Source organism: Salmo salar, chromosome ssa26 (assembly GCF_905237065.1).
Source record: "Salmo salar chromosome ssa26, Ssal_v3.1, whole genome shotgun sequence".
NCBI classification, from domain to species: domain Eukaryota; kingdom Metazoa; phylum Chordata; class Actinopteri; order Salmoniformes; family Salmonidae; genus Salmo; species Salmo salar.
The window spans coordinates 49,323,680-49,346,695 of record NC_059467.1 but is presented as its reverse complement, the minus strand read 5'-3'; the positions used below and the strand labels follow the sequence as shown (position 1 = coordinate 49,346,695).

The 23,016-nt window shown below is 43.3% G+C and overlaps 1 protein-coding gene and 1 long non-coding RNA gene across 5 annotated transcripts in view; both read right to left on the bottom strand.

Moving 5' to 3' along the window:
- The window catches only part of LOC106593074 (uncharacterized), a 28,801-nt gene extending 6,773 nt beyond the window's left edge, over window positions 1-22,028 (bottom strand). Inside the window, exons 1-4 of one of the 2 annotated variants that reach the window (XM_045708498.1) lie at window positions 21,551-22,028; window positions 14,260-15,012; window positions 11,564-11,639; window positions 6,493-6,571 (exon numbers count right to left, since the gene is read on the bottom strand). In XM_045708498.1, the coding sequence (XP_045564454.1) occupies window positions 6,493-6,571; window positions 11,564-11,639; window positions 14,260-14,991 (887 nt within the window). In that variant the 5' untranslated portion in view covers window positions 14,992-15,012; window positions 21,551-22,028. The other variant, XM_045708497.1, reaches the window with a different exon arrangement.
- Window positions 6,580-9,328, bottom strand: LOC123730764 (uncharacterized). 3 transcript variants are annotated; one of them, XR_006762192.1, is made up of 6 exons: window positions 8,989-9,328; window positions 8,757-8,854; window positions 7,790-8,720; window positions 7,362-7,753; window positions 6,934-7,031; window positions 6,580-6,897 (listed from the first exon to the last, which is right to left on the bottom strand). It is a non-coding gene; the product is annotated as an uncharacterized lncRNA (long non-coding RNA). The 3 variants fall into 3 exon arrangements; XR_006762190.1 differs by having other exon boundaries at window positions 8,757-9,328; XR_006762191.1 differs by having other exon boundaries at window positions 7,790-8,671; window positions 8,757-9,328.
- Window positions 22,029-23,016: the final 988 nt, after the last annotated feature.

The following is a 23,016-nucleotide window of genomic DNA, read 5'->3' as shown; positions in this document are numbered from 1 at the left end:
TAGCATTACACCCCTGTTAGCATCATACAGATTACACCCCTGCTAGCATTACACCCCTGTTAGCATCATACAGATTACACCCCTACTAGCATTACACCCCTGTTAGCATCATACAGATTACACCCCTGCTAGCATTACACCCCTGTTAGCATCATACAGATTACACCCCTACTAGCATTACACCCCTGTTAGTATCATACAGATTACACCCCTACTAGCATTACACCCCTGTTAGCATCATACAGATTACACCCCTACTAGCATTACACCCCTGTTAGCATCACATACAGATTACACCCCTGTCCACATAACAGTGGGTTAAAGTCTCGTTAGCATCATACAGATTACACCCCTGTCCACATAACAGTGGGTTAAAGTCTCGTTAGCATCATACAGATTACACCCCTGACCACATAACAGTGGGTTAAAGTCTCGTTAGCATCATACAGATTACATCCCTGACCACATAACAGTGGGTTAAAGTCTCGTTAGCATCATACAGATTACATCCCTGACCACATAACAGTGGGTTAAAGTCTCGTTAGCATCATACAGATTACATCCCTGACCACATAACAGTGGGTTAAAGTCTCGTTAGCATCATACAGATTACATCCCTGACCACATAACAGTGGGTTAAAGTCCCGTTAGCATCATACAGATTACATCCCTGTCCACATAACAGTGGGTTAAAGTCTCGTTAGCATCATACAGATTACATCCCTGTCCACATAACAGTGGGTTAAAGTCCCGTTAGCATCATACAGATTACATCCCTGACCACATAACAGAGGGTTAAAGTCTCGTTAGCATCATTTACATTTTACATTTTAGTCATTTAGCAGACGCTCTTATCCAGAGCGATTTACAGTAGTGAATTCATACATTTCATTTAATCTAATTTCATACTTTTTTTTAATGTTTTTTTTCTTCTCCGTACTGCCCCCCCTGTGGGAATCGAACCCACAACTCTGGCGTTGCAAACACCATGCTCTACCAACTGAGCCACAGGGATGTGTTAATAGTTGATGGTGACTCCACCACAGGTACCACAGGTACCAGCCAGCTGACTAAAACCGAGACATGTCTGTAGCTGGTTCCTCTAGGTAACTAGTTTTCCCTAGCCATTGTGCTTCTGCATCGCTTTCTCTTTGGCCTTTCAGTCTGGGTATCTACCCGGAAAGCACTTTGTGACAATGTCAAAGGGGCTTTATAATACATTTGATAGAATTTGTAGTCTCCTATGGTAGAAGTTGAAGTATCTCATCCCAATATCTTCTGGGTGACCAGTGGTGTTCTGACAAAGGCTGGACTTTCTCTAATCTCACAGAATGTACAGTACTGATGGTTTTCACACCCGTCTCTTCCTCTGGTAACAGAGAATCAAGTCTTATCCAGCCAAACCAGCTTTGAGGTGCCAACTCCTTAGTTTCCACAGAACAGATCACACATAAAGATAACTAACTAACTGCCTGCTGTTTCCCAGTCACTATAACACACATAAAGATAACTAACTAACTAACTAACTAACTAACTGCTTGCTGTTTCCCAGTCACTATAACACACATAAAGATAACTAACTAACTAACTTACTAACTAACTAAATAACTCACTAACTGCTGTTTCCCAGTCACTATAACACATATAAAGATAACTAACTAACTAACTAACTAACTAACTAACTAACTAACTGCCTGCTGTTTCCCAGTCACTATAACACACATAAAGATAACTAACTAACTAACTAACTGCTTGCTGTTTCCCAGTCACTATAACACACATAAAGATAACTAACTAACTAACTAACTGCCTGCTGTTTCCCAGTCACTATAACACACATAAAGATAACTAACTAACTAACTAACTAACTAACTGCTTGCTGTTTCCCAGTCACTATAACACACATAAAGATAACTAACTAACTAACTAACTAAATAACTCACTAACTGCTGTTTCCCAGTCACTATAACACACATAAAGATAACTAACTAACTGCCTGCTGTTTCCCAGTCACTATAACACATATAAAGATAACTAACTAACTAACTAACTAACTAACTAACTAGCTAACTAACTAACTAACTAACTAACTAACTAACTGTCTGCTGTTTCCCAGTCACTATAACACACATAAAGATAACTAACTAACTAACTAACTGCTTGCTGTTTCCCAGTCACTATAACACACATAAAGATAACTAACTAACTAACTAAATAACTCACTAACTGCTGTTTCCCAGTCACTATAACACATATAAAGATAACTAACTAACTAACTAACTAACTAACTAACTAACAGCCTGCTGTTTCCCAGTCACTATAACACACATAAAGATAACTAACTAACTGCTTGCTGTTTCCCAGTCACTATAACACATATAAAGATAACTAACTAACTAACTAACTAACTAACTAACTGACTGCCTACTGTTTCCCAGTCACTATAACACACATAAAGATAACTAACTAACTAGCTAACTAACTAACTAACTAACTAACTGCCTGCTGTTTCCCAGTCACTATAACACACATAAAGATAACTAACTAACTAACTAACTAACTGCTTGCTGTTTCCCAGTCACTATAACACACATAAAGATAACTAACTAACTAACTAACTGCCTGCTGTTTCCCAGTCACTATAACACATATAAAGATAACTAACTAACTAACTGCCTGCTGTTTCCCAGTCACTATAACACACATAAAGATAACTAACTAACTAACTAACTAACTGCTTGCTGTTTCCCAGTCACTATAACACACATAAAGATAACTAACTAACTAACTAACTGCCTGCTGTTTCCCAGTCACTATAACACATATAAAGATAACTAACTAACTAACTGCCTGCTGTTTCCCAGTCACTATAACACACATAAAGATAACTAACTAACTAACTGCTTGCTGTTTCCCAGTCACTATAACACACATAAAGATAACTAACTAACTAACTAACTGCCTGCTGTTTCCCAGTCACTATAACACACATAAAGATAACTAACTAACTAACTAAATAACTCACTAACTGCTGTTTCCCAGTCACTATAACACACATAAAGATAACTAACTAACTAACTAACTAACTGCCTGCTGTTTCCCAGTCACTATAACACACATAAAGATAACTAACTAACTAACTAACTAATTAACTAACTAACTAACTGCTGTTTCCCAGTCACTATAACACATATAAAGATAACTAACTAACTAACTAACTGCTGTTTCCCAGTCACTATAACACACATAAAGATAATAACTAACTAACTAACTAATTAACTAACAGCCTGCTGTTTCCCAGTCACTATAACACACATAAAGATAAATAACTAACTAACGAACTAACTAACTAACTGCCTGCTGTTTCCCAGTCACTATAACACACATAAAGATAACTAACTAACTAACTAACTAACTAGCTAACTAACTAACTAACTAACTGCCTGCTGTTTCCCAGTCACTATAACACACATAAAGATAACTAACTAACTAACTAACTAACTAACTAACTAACTAACTAACTAACTAACTAACTAACTAACAGCCTGCTGTTTCCCAGTCACTATAACACACATAAAGATAACTAACTAACTAACTAACTAACTAACTAACTGCCTGCTGTTTCCCAGTCACTATAACACACATAAAGATAACTAACTAACTAACTAACCGCCTGGAAACGACTCTTCCACTGAATACTGAGACATGGAACAATAGGCTGTATCCCAAATAGCACCCTATTCCCTTATAGTGCACTACTTACGGAACCATTTTGGGGAGCCTTTCCCCTCCAATAGAAAGCTGACATGAACTACTGCAGGGAGGGAGAGGAGAACAGACAGGAACTACTGTAGGTAGGGAGAGGAGAACAGACAGGAACTACTGTAGGGAGGGAGAGGAGAACAGACAGGAACTACTGTAGGGAGGGAGAGGAGAACAGACAGGAACTACTGTAGAGGAGGGAGAGGAGAACAGACAGGAACTACTGTAGGGAGGGAGAGGAGAACAGACAGGAACTAATGCAGGGAGGGAGAGGAGAACAGACAGGAACTACTGTAGAGGAGGGAGAGGAGAACAGACAGGAACTACTGTAGGGAAGGAGAGGAGAACAGACAGGAACTACTGTAGAGGAAGGAGAGGAGAACAGACAGGAACTACTGTAGGGAAGGAGAGGAGAACAGACAGGAACTACTGTAGGGAAGGAGAGGAGAACAGACAGGAACTACTGTAGGGAGGGAGAGGAGAACAGACAGGAACTACTGTAGGTAGGGAGAGGAGAACAGACAGGAACTACTGTAGAGGAGGGAGAGGAGAACAGACAGGAACTACTGTAGAGGAGGGAGAGGAGAACAGACAGGAACTACTGTAGGGAGGGAGAGGAGAACAGACAGGAACTACTGTAGGAAGGAGAGGAGAACAGACAGGAACTACTGTAGGGAGGGAGAGGAGAACAGACAGGAACTACTGTAGGGAGGGAGAGGAGAACAGACAGGAACTACTGTAGGGAGGGAGAGGAGAACAGACAGGAACTACTGTAGGGAGGGAGAGGAGAACAGACAGGAACTACTGTAGGAAGGAGAGGAGAACAGACAGGAACTACTGTAGAGGAGGGAGAGGAGAACAGACAGGAACTACTGTAGGGAGGGAGAGGAGAACAGACAGGAACTACTGTAGAGGAAGGAGAGGAGAACAGACAGGAACTACTGTAGGGAGGGAGAGGAGAACAGACAGGAACTAATGCAGGGAGGGAGAGGAGAACAGACAGGAACTACTGTAGGGAGGGAGAGGAGAACAGACAGGAACTAATGCAGGGAGGGAGAGGAGAACAGACAGGAACTACTGTAGAGGAGGGAGAGGAGAACAGACAGGAACTACTGTAGGGAGGGAGAGGAGAACAGACAGGAACTACTGTAGAGGAAGGAGAGGAGAACAGACAGGAACTACTGTAGGGAAGGAGAGGAGAACAGACAGGAACTACTGTAGGGAGGGAGAGGAGAACAGACAGGAACTACTGTAGGGAGGGAGAGGGGAACAGACAGGAACTACTGTAGGGAGGGAGAGGAGAACAGACAGGAACTAATGCAGGGAGGGAGAGGAGAACAGGCAGGAACTACTGTAGGGAGGGAGAGGAGAACAGACAGGAACTACTGTAGGAAGGAGAGGAGAACAGACAGGAACTAATGCAGGGAGGGAGAGGGGAACAGACAGGAACTACTGTAGGGAGGGAGAGGAGAACAGACAGGAACTACTGTAGGGAGGGAGAGGAGAACAGACAGGAACTACTGTAGGGAGGGAGAGGAGAACAGACAGGAACTACTGTAGAGGAAGGAGAGGAGAACAGACAGGAACTACTGTAGGGAGGGAGAGGAGAACAGACAGGAACTACTGTAGAGGAAGGAGAGGAGAACAGACAGGAACTACTGTAGAGGAAGGAGAGGAGAACAGACAGGAACTACTGTAGGGAGGGAGAGGAGAACAGACAGGAACTACTGTAGGGAGGGAGAGGAGAACAGACAGGAACTACTGTAGGGAGGGAGAGGAGAACAGACAGGAACTACTGTAGGAAGGGAGAGGAGAACAGACAGGAACTACTGTAGAGGAAGGAGAGGAGAACAGACAGGAACTAATGCAGGGAGGGAGAGGAGAACAGACAGGAACTACTGTAGGGAGGGAGAGGAGAACAGACAGGAACTACTGCAGGGAGGGAGAGGAGAACAGACAGGAACTACTGTAGGGAGGGAGAGGAGAACAGACAGGAACTACTGTAGGGAGGGAGAGGAGAACAGACAGGAACTACTGTAGAGGAGAACAGACAGGAACTACTGTAGGGAGGGAGAGGAGAACAGACAGGAACTACTGTAGGGAGGGAGAGGAGAACAGACAGGAACTACTGTAGGAAGGAGAGGAGAACAGACAGGAACTACTGTAGGAAGGAGAGGAGAACAGACAGGAACTAATGCAGGGAGGGAGAGGAGAACAGACAGGAACTAATGCAGGGAGGGAGAGGAGAACAGACAGGAACTACTGCAGGGAGGGAGAGGAGAACAGACAGGAACTACTGTAGAGGAGAACAGGCAGGAACTACTGTAGGGAGGGAGAGGAGAACAGACAGGAACTACTGTAGGGAGGGAGAGGAGAACAGACAGGAACTACTGTAGAGGAAGGAGAGGAGAACAGACAGGAACTACTGCAGGGAGGGAGAGGAGAACAGACAGGAACTACTGTAGGGAGGGAGAGGAGAACAGACAGGAACTACTGTAGGGAGGGAGAGGAGAACAGACAGGAACTACTGTAGGGAGGGAGAGGAGAACAGACAGGAACTACTGTAGGGAGGGAGAGGAGAACAGACAGGAACTACTGTAGGGAGGGAGAGGAGAACAGACAGTAGAACAGAACTAATGTAGTCTGGCTGTAAACTCTGGGCTCTAGTTAATTTTCCTTGTGGTGAGAGTTGGGGACAGAGACGGAGAGAGGAGGAGATGGGATATTTACCCCATGTTTGGGTTCTGGAGGACTCCCATTATTCTCTGGATCCGGTCCATAGCAACGCTCTCCTGGAAACTGCTAAGACCTGGGAAACAGACGGACAGACGGACAGACAGGGAAAAGTTATCATGAGCAAGGCCACCAGAGAGAGAATATGAGTTTGAAAGAGCTGCTGGTTTTCTAAGCTTCCTATTTAAAATATCAGTCCTTGGTTCAAAAAAGAGGTTGAGAAACCCTGGTGTAACTGTGACGCCACTTCCTGATCTGATCCACTAACCCCTAGCACTCTGTAGCTCTACAATATCTACCTAACCTGGCCCACTAACCCCTAGCACTCTGTAGCTCTACAATATCTACCTAACCTGGCCCACTAACCCCTAGCACTCTGTAGCTCTACAATATCTACCTAACCTGGCCCACTAACCCCTAGCACTCTGTAGCTCCAACCTGGCCCACTAACCCCTAGCACTCTGTAGCTCTACAATATCTACCTAACCTGGCCCACTAACCCCTAGCACTCTGTAGCTCTACAATATCTACCTAACCTGGCCCACTAACCCCTAGCACTCTGTAGCTCCAACCTGGCCCACTAACCCCTAGCACTCTGTAGCTCTACAATATCTACCTAACCTGGCCCACTAACCCCTAGCACTCTGTAGCTCTACAATATCTACCTAACCTGGCCCACTAACCCCTAGCACTCTGTAGCTCTACAATATCTACCTAACCTGGCCCACTAACCCCTAGCACTCTGTAGCTCTACAATATCTACCTAACCTGGCCCACTAACCCCGAGCACTCTGCAGCTCTACAATATCTACCTAACCTGGCCCACTAACCCCTAGCACTCTGTAGCTCTACAATATCTACCTAACCTGGTCCACTAACCCCTAGCACTCTGTAGCTCTACAATATCTACCTAACCTGGCCCACTAACCCCTAGCACTCTGTAGCGCTACAATATCTACCTAACCTGGCCCACTAACCCCTAGCACTCTGTAGCTCTACAATATCTACCTAACCTGGCCCACTAACCCCTAGCACTCTGTAGCTCTACAATATCTACCTAACCTGGCCCACTAACCCCTAGCACTCTGTAGCTCTACAATATCTACCTAACCTGGCCCACTAACCCCTAGCACTCTGTAGCTCTACAATATCTACCTAACCTGGCCCACTAACCCCTAGCACTCTGTAGCTCTACAATATCTACCTAACCTGGTCCACTAACCCCTAGCACTCTGTAGCTCTACAATATCTACCTAACCTGGCCCACTAACCCCTAGCACTCTGTAGCTCTAACCTGGCCCACTAACCCCTAGCACTCTGTAGCTCTACAATATCTACCTAACCTGGCCCACTAACCCCTAGCACTCTGTAGCTCTACAATATCTACCTAACCTGGCCCACTAACCCCTAGCACTCTGTAGCTCTACAATATCTACCTAACCTGGCCCACTAATCCCTAGCACTCTGTAGCTCTACAATATCTACCTAACCTGGCCCACTAACCCCTAGCACTCTGTAGCTCTACAATATCTACCTAACCTGGTCCACTAACCCCTAGCACTCTGTAGCTCTACAATATCTACCTAACCTGGCCCACTAACCCCTAGCACTCTGTAGCTCTACAATATCTACCTAACCTGGTCCACTAACCCCTAGCACTCTGTAGCTCTACAATATCTACCTAACCTGGCCCAGTAACCCCTAGCACTCTGTAGCTCTACAATATCTACCTAACCTGGCCCACTAACCCCTAGCACTCTGTAGCTCTACAATATCTACGTAACCTGGCCCACTAACCCCTAGCACTCTGTAGCTCTACAATATCTACCTAACCTGGACCACTAACCCCTAGCACTCTGTAGCTCTACAATATCTACCTAAGCTGGCCCACTAACCCCTAGCACTCTGTAGCTCTACAATATCTACCTAACCTGGCCCACTAACCCCTAGCACTCTGTAGCTCTACAATATCTACCTAACCTGGCCCACTACCCCCTAGCACTCTGTAGCTCTACAATATCTACCTAACCTGGCCCACTACCCCCTAGCACTCTGTAGCTCTACAATATCTACCTGACCTGGCCCACTAACCCCTAGCACTCTGTAGCTCTACAATATCTACCTAACCTGGCCCACTAACCCCTAGCACTCTGTAGCTCTACAATATCTACCTAACCTGGCCCACTAACCCCTAGCACTCTGTAGCTCTACATTATCTACCTAACCTGGCCCACTAACCCCTAGCACTCTGTAGCGCTAACCTGGCCCACTAACCCCTAGCACTCTGTAGCTCTACAATATCTACCTAACCTGGCCCACTAACCCCTAGCACTCTGTAGCTCTACAATATCTACCTAACCTGGCCCACTAACCCCTAGCACTCTGTAGCTCTAACCTGGCCCACTAAACCCTAGCACTCTGTAGCTCTACAATATCTACCTAACCTGGCCCACTAACCCCTAGCACTCTGTAGCTCTACATTATCTACCTAACCTGGCCCACTAACCCCTAGCACTCTGTAGCTCTACAATATCTACCTAACCTGGCCCACTAACCCCTAGCACTCTGTAGCTCTACAATATCTACCTAACCTGGCCCACTAACCCCTAGCACTCTGTAGCTCTACAATATCTATGTAACCTGGCCCACGCAGCTCTACAACAGACACTCTGAAGCCACTGGGTACAGCATATCTGGATAATAGTGGGTGGAAACAGTCTTCCTGTGTCTGATCAAGTCTTTTATCTCTCTGTCTCTCTCTCTCTACATCTCTCTGTCTCTCTCTCTCTCTCTCTACATCTCTCTCTGTCTCTCTCTCTCTCTACATCTCTCTGTCTCTCTCTCTCTCTACATCTCTCTCTGTCTCTCTCTCTCTCTACCTCTCTCTCTCTCTCTACCTCTGTCTCTGTCTCTCTCTCTCTCTACATCTCTCTCTGTCTCTCTCTCTCTCTGTCTCTCTATCTCTCTACCTCTCTCTCTCTCTACATCTCTCTCTGTCTCTCTCTTTCTACATCTCTCTCTGTCTCTCTATCTCTTTACATCTCTCTGTCTCTCTCTCTCTCTCTCTACATGTCTCTCTCTCTACATCTCTCTCTCTACATCTCTCTCTGTCTCTACCTCTCTCTCTCTCTCTCTCTCTCTCTTTTACATCTCTCTCTGTCTCTCTACCTCTGTCTCTGTCTCTCTCTCTCTCTCTCTATCTCTACATCTCTCTCTACTCTCTCTCTCCCTCTCTCTCTTTCAATTCAATTCAAGGGGTTTTATTGGCATGGGAAACATATGTTTACATTGCCAAAACAAGTGAAGTAGATAATAAACAAAATTGAAATAAAAAATAAAAATGAACAGTAAACATTACACTCACAAAACGTCCAAAAGTATAAAGGCATTTCAAATGTCATATTATGTCTATATACAGTGTTGTAACGATGTACAAATGGTTAAAGTACAAAAGGGAAAATAAATAAGCATAAATATAGGTTGTATTTACAATGGTGTTTGTTCTTCACTGGTTGCCCTTTTCTTGTGGCAACAGGTCACACATCTTGCTGCTGTGATGGAACACTGTGGAATTTCACCCAGCAGATATGGGAGTTTATCAAAATTTGATTTGTTTTCTAATTCTTTGTGGATCTGTGTAATCTGAGGGAAATGTGTGTCTCTAATATGGTCATACATTGGGCAGGAGGTTAGGAAGTGCAGCTCAGTTTCCACCTCATATTGTGGGCAGTGTGCTCTCTACCTCCATCTGTCTCTCTCTCTCTCTCTCTCTCTCTCTCTCTCTCTCTCTCTCTCTCTCTCTGTCGGTCTGTCTCTTTCCCTCTCTCTCTCTCTCTCTCTCTCTCTCTCTCTCTCTCTCTCTCTCTCTCTCTCTCTCTCTCTCTCTCTCTCTCTCTCTCTCTCTACCTCTCTCTGTCTCTCTGTCGGTCTGTCTCTTTCCCTCTCTCTCTTTCTCTCTCTCTCTCTCTCTCTCTCTCTCTGTCTCTCTGTCTGTCTGTCTCTTTCCCTCTCTCTCTTTCTCTCTCTCGCTCTCTCTCTCTACCTCTCTCTGTCTCTCTGTCTGTCTCTCTCTCTCTCTCTCTCTCTCTCTCTCTCTCTACCTCTCTCTGTCTCTCTGTCGGTCTGTCTCTTTCCCTCTCTCTCTTCTCTCTCTCTCTCTCTCTCTCTCTCTCTCTACCTATCTCTGTCTGTCTGTCTCTTTCCTCTCTCTCTCTCTCTCTCTCTCTCTCTCTCTCTACCTCTCTCTGTCTCTCTGTCGGTCTGTCTCTTTCCCTCTCTCTCTCTCTCTCTCTCTCTCTCTCTCTCTCTCTCTCTCTCTCTCTCTCTCTCTCTCTCTCTCTCTCTCTCTCTCTAACTCTCTATGTCTCTCTGTCTGTCTGTCTCTTTCCCTCTCTCTCTCAGGTTAAAAGGACTGGAGATCAGATCACTGTCTCTGTTCTATGCTTTGATCCTTCCTCCTTATGCTTCCGCTGCTGCCCCTTTGTAATTTAACAATTGTACTGTGTACCTTATGAATTAAACTACATTTTATTCCTTCCTTATACTGATGTACTCCTGTAAAACAGAATAGCTTTACTCAATTGTATCGTAAATGACGGCTGCTATCGTGAAGCAACATGGCTGTAATGTGTTTATGTCACGTTACCAAGTATGTAAAGTGGCTCTTAGCCTATAGTGAAAGAATCAACGTGACTTGTATGAATAACACATGAGGGCATGACAACAGGATGTTTCCCATTCAGCAGCCTAGTCAGCATGACTGATGAGCCTTCGGCTATCTATAGTAGTGATCTGTAGTGACGCACCACACACACACACACCATTCAGAAAATCTGTGTGTGTGTGTGTGTGTGTGTGAGTGTGTGTGTGTGTGTGTGTGTGTGTGTGTGTGTGTGTGTGTGTGTGTGTGTGAGAGGGTGTGTGTGTGTGTGTGTGTGTGTGTGTGTGTGTGTGTGTGTGTGTGTGTGTGTGTGTGTGTGTGTGTGTGTGTGTGTGTGTGTGTGTAGGGTATAGCACGGGGAGGATTGAGGGGTTAAATGAGTTCTTGGAGATTAGAGGACTCACTCACGTTCTGAGTACCTCCCAGAGCGCAGGCCTCTCAGGATGGAAGACAGGGGATGGAGGTAACGCTGGAGCTCCACACACTGAGGACAACACAGGTATCGTTTGGTTATCACTACGGCAACAGCTTCCAGGAACAACAAAATATTTACATATGACAGTTATTCAGAAAATAAGGTCATGGAATAAAACAACAACATACACAGTGATGGGTTAGCATTAGCAACTAGTATTCTCTAGCTATATAACATGAATACTGGGGGGTTAGCATTAGCAACTAGTATTCTCTAGCTATATAACATGAATACTGGGGGTTAGCATTAGCAACTAGTATTCTCTAGCTATATAACATGAATACTGGGGGGTTAGCATTAGCAACTAGTATTCTCTAGCTATATAACATGAATACTGGGGGTTAGCATTAGCAACTAGTATTCTCTAGCTATATAACATGAATACTGGGGGTTAGCATTAGCAACTAGTATTCTCTAGCTATATAACATGAATACTGGGGTTAGCATTAGCAACTAGTATTCTCTAGCTATATAACGTGAATACTGGGGGGTTAGCATTAGCAACTAGTATTCTCTAGCTATATAACGTGAATACTGGGGGTTAGCATTAGCAACTAGTATTCTCTAGCTATATAACATGAATACTGGGGGTTAGCATTAGCAACTAGTATTCTCTAGCTATATAACATGAATACTGGGGGTTAGCATTAGCAACTAGTATTCTCTAGCTATATAACATGAATACTGGGGGTTAGCATTAGCAACTAGTATTCTCTAGCTATATAACATGAATACTGGGGGGTTAGCATTAGCAACTAGTATTCTCTAGCTATATAACATGAATACTGGGGGTTAGCATTAGCAACTAGTATTCTCTAGCTATATAACATGAATACTGGGGGGTTAGCATTAGCAACTAGTATTCTCTAGCTATATAACATGAATACTGGGGGTTAGCAACTAGTATTCTCTAGCTATATAACGTGAATACTGGGGGTTAGCATTAGCAACTAGTATTCTCTAGCTATATAACATGAATACTGGGGATTAGCAACTAGTATTCTCTAGCTATATAACGTGAATACTGGGGGGTTAGCATTAGCAACTAGTATTCTCTAGCTATATAACATGAATACTGGGGGTTAGCAACTAGTATTCTCTAGCTATATAACGTGAATACTGGGGGGTTAGCATTAGCAACTAGTATTCTCTAGCTATATAACATGAATACTGGGGGGTTAGCAACTAGTATTCTCTAGCTATATAACGTGAATACTGGGGGGTTAGCATTAGCAACTAGTATTCTCTAGCTATATAACATGAATACTGGGGGTTAGCATTAGCAACTAGTATTCTCTAGCTATATAACATGAATACTGGGGGGTTAGCATTAGCAACTAGTATTCTCTAGCTATATAACATGAATACTGGGGGTTAGCAACTAGTATTCTCTAGCTGTATAACGTGAATACTGGGGGTTAGCATTAGCAACTAGTATTCTCTAGCTATATAACATGAATACTGGGGATTAGCAACTAGTATTCTCTAGCTATATAACGTGAATACTGGGGGGTTAGCATTAGCAACTAGTATTCTCTAGCTATATAACATGAATACTGGGGGTTAGCAACTAGTATTCTCTAGCTATATAACGTGAATACTGGGGGGTTAGCATTAGCAACTAGTATTCTCTAGCTATATAACATGAATACTGGGGATTAGCAACTAGTATTCTCTAGCTATATTACGTGAATACTGGGGGGTTAGCATTAGCAACTAGTATTCTCTAGCTATATAACATGAATACTGGGGGGTTAGCATTAGCAACTAGTATTCTCTAGCTATATAACATGAATACTGGGGGGTTAGCATTAGCAACTAGTATTCTCTAGCTATATAACATGAATACTGGGGGGTTAGCATTAGCAACTAGTATTCTCTAGCCTTATAACATGAATACTGGGGGTTAGCAACTAGCATTATAGCCATATCTTCTGATTAAAACAACTAGTGTTGTCTAGCCATATCTTCTGATTAAAACAACTAGTGTTGTCTAGCCATATCTTCTGATTAAAACAACTAGTGTTGTCTAGCCATATCTTCTGATTAAAACAACTAGTGTTGTCTAGCCATATCTTCTGATTAAAACAACTAGTGTTGTCTAGCCATATCTTCTGATTAAAACAACTAGTGTTGTCTAGCCATATCTTCTGATTAAAACAACTAGTGTTGTCTAGCCATATCTTCTGATTAAAACAACTAGTGTTGTCTAGCCATATCTTCTGATTAAAACAACTAGTGTTGTCTAGCCATATCTTCTGATTAAAACAACTAGTGTTGTCTAGCCATATCTTCTGATTAAAACAACTAGTGTTGTCTAGCCATATCTTCTTCAATTAATGACACATTTTATTGCCATATATTCTACTTAAAGCTACACATTATCACCCTGTTCCATTCATAGTGCTCTTTGTTTTGTTTTGAGCGCCCATAGTAGTGTACTAGTGCACTACACCCTTACTAGTACACTACTTTTGACCAGGACCGATAGGGTGTAGTGCACTGTCCAGGGAATCGGGTGGCATTTGGGCTGTGTGACCCATGTCTTATAACGGGTCTTATAAGCAGGGCGACCCTCTAGAATGACATGTAGAATTTATAGGATCTACTGTATGTGGTGACCCTTCACCTTCTGGGCAAACAGCTGATCCTTCTCAGGCTCCCCAGGTTTCGGTGTGTCTCTGTTCCTACAGCCTTCATACTGGTCTCCAGGATGACATCCATGGCTGTGTGCCCTCTTCCTGCCCTGCCCAGGCTTCCCAGTGCCACTCTGTCTACTGCTTCTATCCCAGGCTTGAGAGGAGGACGTCGGGCTCCATGACAGTCTCTGCTGCTGCTGGCCATACACAGTAGGACTATATTCCTGGGTCTCACTGGCCTCAGTGGGCCAGCTATATCCCTGGGTCTCACTGGGGCAGCGGACCCCCTCGTAGGTGGCTGGAAGGGTGCCACCACAACTAGAATCTCTGTCCCTGCTCAGTCGAGGGTCAGCATCGTTGGAGTTATCACTGTCCCCATCCCTACTGAGGCCAGAGTCCCCGAAATCTCCCGTGTCACTGCTCAGCCTATGGGGGTCCTCATGGTTGGAATTCCTGTTTAGCCTGGAGATCCTGTCCTTAGAAGAACCACAGTCAGTGTTACTGGGAGAGTCCCTTAATAATGATGATGATGATGATGATGAGGGTGGGGGTAAGGAGGATGAAGGTGCCGTCCTGGCACTGTCGACTGTGTGTCCGTCGGGGCTCAGTCCCACGCCACTGTCGTTGTCATTATCCTCACTGTCACTGGCCAGGTAGTCTATTGAGTAATCAGAGTCCGACGCAGACATCCTCCACCGGATAGCAGGGCTACGGGCTCTCATCCACTGGAGAGCATCACACACCTGCAACACAATGTACAGTACATTATCACACACCTGCAACACAATGTACAGTACATTATTATCACACACCTGCAACACAATGTACAGTACATTATCACACACCTGCAACACAATGTACAGTACATTATTATCACACACCTGCAACACAATGTACAGTACATTATTATCACACACCTGCAACACAATGTACAGTACATTATTATCACACACCTGCAACACAATGTACAGTACATTATTATCACACACCTGCAACACAATGTACAGTACATTATCACACACCTGCAACACAATGTACAGTACATTATTATCACACATCTGCAACACAATGTACAGTACATTATCACACACCTGCAACACAATGTACAGTACATTATCACACATCTGCAACAAAATGTACAGCACATTATCATTCACCTGCAACACAATATACAGTACATTATCATTCACCTGCAACACAATATACAGTACATTATCACACACCTACAACACAATGTACAGCACATTATCATTCACCTGCAACACAATATACAGTACATTATCATACACCTGCAACACAATGTACAGTACATTATTATTTACCTGCAACACAATATACAGTACATTATCATGCACCTGCAACACAATATACAGTACATTAGTATGCACCTGCAACACAATATACAGTACATTAGTATGCACCTGCCTGCAACACAATATACAGTACATTATTATGCACCTGCAACACAATATACAGTACATTATGCACCTGCAACACAATGTACAGTACATTATTATGCACCTGCAACACAATATACAGTACATTATCATGCACCTGCAACACAATGTACAGTACATTATTATTTACCTGCAACACAATATACAGTACATTATCATGCACCTGCAACACAATATACAGTACATTAGTATGCACCTGCAACACAATATACAGTACATTATTATCACCTACCTGCAACACAATATACAGTACATTATTATGCACCTGCAACACAATATACAGTACATTATGCACCTGCAACACAATGTACAGTACATTATTATGCACCTGCAACACAATATACAGTACATTATCATGCACCTGCAACACAATATACAGTACATTATCATGCACCTGCAACACAATATACAGTACATTATTATGCACCTGCAACACAATATACAGTACATTATCATGCACCTGCAACACAATATACAGTACATTATCATGCACCTGCAACACAATATACAGTACATTATTATGCACCGAAAACACAATATACAGTACATTATCATGCACCTGCAACACAATGTACAATGTAGAAAACCTAGTTCATGGGCAAGAGAAAAACACTTTTTAATTTGTTGAATGTAAGGGTTAAAAATAAACTAGGCGGGGTGCGAGTTTCGTAAAATATATATATATATATATATATACACTGCTCAAAAAAATAAAGGGAACACTTAAACAACACAATGTAACTCCAAGTCAATCACACTTCTGTGAAATCAAACTGTCCACTTAGGAAGCAACACTGATTGACAATAAATTTCACATGCTGTTGTGCAAATGGAATAGACAACAGGTGGAAATTATAGGCAATTAGCAAGACACCCCCAATAAAGGAGTGGTTGTGCAGGTGGTGACCACAGACCACTTCTCAGTTCCTATGCTTCCTGGCTGATGTTTTGGTCACTTTTGAATGCTGGCGGTGCTTTCACTCTAATGGTAGCATGAGACGGAGTCTACAACCCACACAAGTGGCTCAGGTAGTGCAGCTCATCCAGGATGGCACATCAATGCGAGCTGTGGCAAGAAGGTTTGCTGTGTCTGTCAGCGCAGTGTCCAGAGCATGGAGGCGCTACTAGGAGAAAGGCCAGTACATCAGGAGACGTGGAGGAGGCCGTAGGAGGGCAACAACCCAGCAGCAGGACCGCTACCTCCGCCTTTGTGCAAGGAGGAGCAGGAGAAGCACTGCTAGAGCCCTACAAAATGACCTCCAGCAGGCCACAAATGTGCATGTGTCTGCTCAAACGGTCAGAAACAGACTCCATGAGGGTGGTATGAGGGCCCGACGTCCACAGGTGGGGGTTGTGCTTACAGTCCAACACCGTGCAGGACGTTTGGCATTTGCCAGAGAACACCAATATTACCATTGGCGCCCTGTGCTCTTCACAGATGAAAGCAGGTTCACACTGAGCACGTGACAGACGTGACAGTGTCTGGAGACGCCGTGGAGAACGTTCTGCTGCCTGCAACATCCTCCAGCATGACCGGTTTGGTGGTGGGTCAGTCATGGTGTGGGGTAGCATTTCTTTGGGGGGCCGCACAGCCCTCCATGTGCTCGCCAGAGGTAGCCTGACTGCCATTAGGTACCGAGATGAGATCCTCAGACCCCTTGTGAGACCATATGCTGGTGCAGTTGGCCCTGGGTTCCTCCTAATGCAAGACAATGCTAGACCTCATGTGGCTGGAGTGTGTCAGCAGTTCCTGCAAGAGGAAGGCATTGATGCTATGGACTGGCCCACCCGTTCCCCAGACCTGAATCCAATTGAGCACATCTGGGACATCATGTCTCACTCCATCCACCAACGCCACGTTGCACCACAGACTGTCCAGGAGTTGGCGGATGCTTTAGTCCAGGTCTGGGAGGAGATCCCTCAGGAGACCATCCGCCACCTCATCAGGAGCATGCCCAGGCGCTGTAGGGAGGTCATACAGGCACGCGGAGGCCACACACACTACTGAGCCTCATTTTGACTTGTTTTAAGGACATTACATCAAAGTTGGATCAGCCTGTAGTGTGGTTTTCCACTTTAATTTTGAGTGTGACTCCAAATCCAGACCTCCATGGGTTGATAAATTGGATTTCCATTAATTATTTTTGTGTGATTTTGTTGTCAGCACATTCAACTATGTAAAGAAAAAAGTATTTAATAAGATTATTTATTTCATTCAGATCTAGGATGTGTTGTTTAAGTGTTCCCTTTATTTTTTTGAGCAGTATATATATATATATATATATATATATATATATATATTTAAGCAACTCAGTCCAGCTTTAAATTTAGTCCTGAAAGTTCTAATAGTAGAATGTACAAGGTGACATTTCTATACTGGGTATAACATCATCAGTTCCTCTTGTCATGTTAGTCATTGTACACATTAGAGAGATATTTAGAACTAGTCAGGAATGTCCAGATCAATCAGCCCATGTCACTCTTTTTATTCACTTTTTTTAGCCCATAGATATTGTTGTAGTTTTTGAGTCACTCAAATATCACATGAATACACATTACATGGCTAAAATGTATAGAATTGAAAGAAAATGTGCTTTAAAACGGCAACATTTTCCTTGCATCCCATGACAAAATGTGTAGAATTGCAAGAAATAATATTTAAACCTGCAAAATTGTCTCTCAAACAAGAGGGGTGTGAATCAATCAATGTCAGAGTTTGGTTTTCATTGCATCTCCTTTTGGTATTTGGTAACAATTAGGCAGGTGACATTTTATCTAAATTGAGGTGAGTGCTAATGATCATGTTTAGTCTAGCGTTCATCCACCTCTGGCCTGCTCGCCTCCCTACCTCTGAGGAGGCACAGTTCCCACTCAGCCCAGTCAAAACTGTTCGCTGCTCTGGCACCCCAATGGTGGAACAAGCTCCCTCACGACGCCAGGACAGCGGAGTCAATCACCACCTTCCGGAGACACCTGAAACCCCACCTCTTTAAGGAATACCTGGGATAGGATAAAGTAATCCTTCTAACCCCCCCTTAAAAGATTTAGATGCACTATTGTAAAGTGGTTGTTCCACTGGATATTATAAGGTGAATGCACCAATTTGTAAGTCGCTCTGGATAAGAGCGTCTGCTAAATGACTTAAATGTAAAATGTAAATGTAAATGTAGTGTGTTCCTTTATTAGCTGATCAGAACAGTCTACTAGCATGTTATACCAGTAGATTTTGCTCTTCAGCCTGTTCCTCCTCCCGATCAAAAAGCCTGTGACGTGTCTGATAATCAATCGATGTGATTTTGTTTCATTGAATCTCTGTCTGTATATTTGTTTAATTGATCTCTGACTGGACAAGTGGAAGTGGTACAGCTCATGTATTCGTTTGCTCATCGATCACAGATCAGAAACATTCAGCATGCAATAATGTAGCTTAAATCTATAGTATTATTTATCTATTGACTCGTAGTGGCCTTGTATATAGAGGTTATTTTCCTATCTTCCCAACCCACTGAAACCAACCAGAATCCTGACTCCTGTCTCGTATGAACATTCCTAACTGTATTCTGGTATCTGTAGGTTACATTATCAAATCACGTCTCGTTTTCGCATGTCAAAATACCCCTATAACATTTAAGCCACGTCTCTGCGCTGTATTTGCTCGGTGCCCATATGACAGCTTCGGGTATAGAATATGATCAACAAACAGTATGACAGTAGCTGTCTGGTAGATATAGATGTATTTATGTTTTGTTACATAGTTGGTCCCTGTTAAGATACGTTGATATTCGTGAACTGATCTGTAGGCCTCTCTGTATAATCATCAACTCGATTTAGCCAAATAGGAGATATTCTGTAACTCGTTGGAGGTTATCTAGCAAGTTTAGCAACTTTGGTCACTTGACTTTAGTTTGATTGCCATGACAAGGTTTGTATGATTCGCCAACGGTCCAGCATACCCGAGGTGCGCTGTGTGACAGCCTCACAGGCCTGCTGCTGAAACGCCTTCAATCTATTCAGGAATCTGTCAAAGCTCGGAATTTATCAACGGCCGCAAGTTACAACTATATCATTGGCAATCAAAGTTACTCTAACACTAAATATCACTTTCACTTGCTGTGAAATCTTTACATAGTGGCGCAGCAACAATCTTATTTGTGGAGAAACCCTGGCATCGTGACCATATCTTGGTTTTAAACACTTTAAATAAGCACTTACGATTTTTTTGTTGCGGTATTCCCCGGGACTCTCGGGATAAATATAAATTATTCCCAGTATAGAAACTTGGTAGATTTTCGGGAAAATCTCAATGATGAATCTCAATTGAAAGTGCATTTTATTCCAAGACTAGGTTTCCTCTGGCTCTGGGAAACCGGTCCTGTGATTCATATAGGAAACCACCAGCTTCCACGTGTTTAACATGCGTTATGCCATTAAATTAAAGCAAAGGTTAGGTTAGTACACAAAATAGGCGAGTTAAATGACTTTATGGGACACAAGCTTTCCAAATCATTACACAGGGCACTTTATTATATAATTCTAGCAGGTTATTATGTAAGATGTTTACTGTTCTCTCTCTCTCTCTGCGATAACGAAAACACATGCATGTCCTTCTACATTTGTTCCTACATTTCTCCTAAAACCCACATTTCAGACCCAGATACATTCAGAATCCACTTCCTTGGAGGGACCAGCTCTAACAGACAGATAAATATATTACACCATTGTGGATATCCAGGTTAAAATGGTTTTCAGGCAAAGCCAGTGGGAATTATACTGGTCACTGATAACAGATTAGTATCCTGGCTGGAGCATTCTGAAAAAATTCCTCTGTATAAAAGCACGTGTTATAAAATGGTTATGAAGGCGTAATTATGTTTGTAATGCTAGTGAATATTATGTTGATGTCTTAACGGAAGTCGAGAGTCCTTTTAATGTAAAATGCTTCTACACATGGCTAAGGTGAAATGCCTTCACTGGGCAACACAGATACGTATCGACTACTCTACCATTTTACAATGGAATAAACAGTGGGAGTTATGCTTGAATATCAAGGTAAACCAATGCCTAGGATACAGCTCGTACTGATCCATCGATATCAAGTCAATCCACTGAAACGATAGAATAGATCCTGTACATAGATCGTGGCCTGTCTGGATAAAGTATATCTACAAGTCCGTCCGTAAAGGATCACTGTGTAACATTACGTAATAAAGAAAAGCCCAACACCGCCGACAACACATTGGTTTTTAACTTATTTCACATGTTCATTAAACACCGGACACCGACAAGAAAACACACCTATAAACATCTAATTCTATTCCAGTTCTATTGGGAATTTATATTAGAGCAGTTAAAATGATTTAAGACTTACTAAACGGTATAGTATATCACACATTAATAGACAAAGACAACTCGGTTTAAATCTAATTTGCCCAGATAAAATAGTGTAGAAACATCGCTACAAAAGCTCATTGCTACAATGTAACCAACATGAATGAAAGAATAGTCGTCACCCAAGTCGATACTATGTATTAATCCCTCTGAGCGCAACCCTGGACGCGTCACCACACGCAGAAATAACACTCTCACCTCACACATTAGTTCCACAACCTCTCCGACAAGATATGTGACAAACTACTGTACAATGAAAGCTTGTTGTAGTCCAAAAGCAAATGGATGAAAACAGAAGACTACTAGGTTTATCATCCAACTCTTGTAGTGGGCTGTACAACACGTGTGTTTTCTAGATCAGTCCAGCCTCGTCGCTTATGTCAGCGCCAGTGCGCTCATCTGCCGTGACACAGGGTCTCATAGCGTCCTGACTTACCGGAACAAGTGACTATATCGGCTTCCCCCGGGGTCTGCTATGAGCGGTGAGATCAGGACCCTGGGCTCATGGCTGGGCTCCCCCCCAGGTCGGTGTAGGGATGCGGTGAATGTCGTGATGGAGTAACGGACACCCCGTGCAGCCTCTCCTACGGCAACGTGTCTGAGAGGGAGGGTATAAACAAACTGGGCTCTCCGATTTGTGCTTTTCGCTACAATATCTGACAAATAGACATTGCGATAGAGGCCCGACGTAAGGCGATAGGCGAGAACAGTTTACATATTTACATCAAATGGAAATGATCAAAGCACGTGGTCACGCGGAATACTTTCGTGGTAGTAAGAAATAACATAATTAACTTCGAGCTGACTCCAGATCGGTCCACAGATGAGGGGTTTTCAATTCAATTATTTCCTTTGAAACCAATAGTCTTTATTTCTATTGTATATAATGTTTGTATAGAACTAAGATATAAGGTATATAACTATAGCCCGCTGAGAGACTATTTTATCTGTTTGGTAAGTTGCAAAAACGCCTTCATAACGCCGTCATAAGACAAACGTTACAACATGCTATTGACAGTTGAGACCTTCGTCACTATTGACGTAACTATTGTCATCCGGATTACAACACAGGCTAAATCCGTATAAACTGTCAAATAAATAAAAAAGGAAAGATATTCTCAAATTGGAACATACATAGCCATTTTTCTGTAGAAAATGTGTTCACAAAAAGCAATTCAGGACTTTTTTTTCCTTTCTTTTTTGTGCAAAATATAGATTTTTTTGTTGTTGTTGAGCGCAACAATATCACACATTCAGTTAGATTAGACAATGTCTCTTAAACAATAGTGTAAAACAGGCTCCTACATTTGAAATCATAATGTTATTTTGAGAATCCACAGACTGAATAGACACAGACGAGGCAGCAGATAGGAGATCTGGTTGGTAGAGCGACAGACAGCCGTGGCAGTGGGGGACAAGGCAGCAGATAGGAGATCTGATTGGTAGAGCGACAGACAGCCGTGGCAGTGGGGGACAAGGCAGCAGATAGGAGATCTGATTGGTAGAGCGACAGACAGCCGTGGCAGTGGGGGACAAGGCAGCAGATAGGAGATCTGATTGGTAGAGCGACAGACTGCCGTGGCAGTGGGGGACAAGGCAGCAGGTAGGAGATCTGATTGGTAGAGCGACAGACAGCCGTGGCAGTGGGGGACAAGGCAGCAGATAGGAGATCTGATTGGTAGAGCGACAGACTGCCGTGGCAGTGGGGGACAAGGCAGCAGGTAGGAGATCTGATTGGTAGAGCGACAGACTGCCGTGGCAGTGGAGGACAAGGCAGCAGATAGGAGATCTGATTGGTAGAGCGACAGACTGCCGAGGCAGTGGGGGACAAGGCAGCAGATAGGAGATCTGATTGGTAGAGCGACAGACTGCCGAGGCAGTGGGGGACAAGGCAGCAGATAG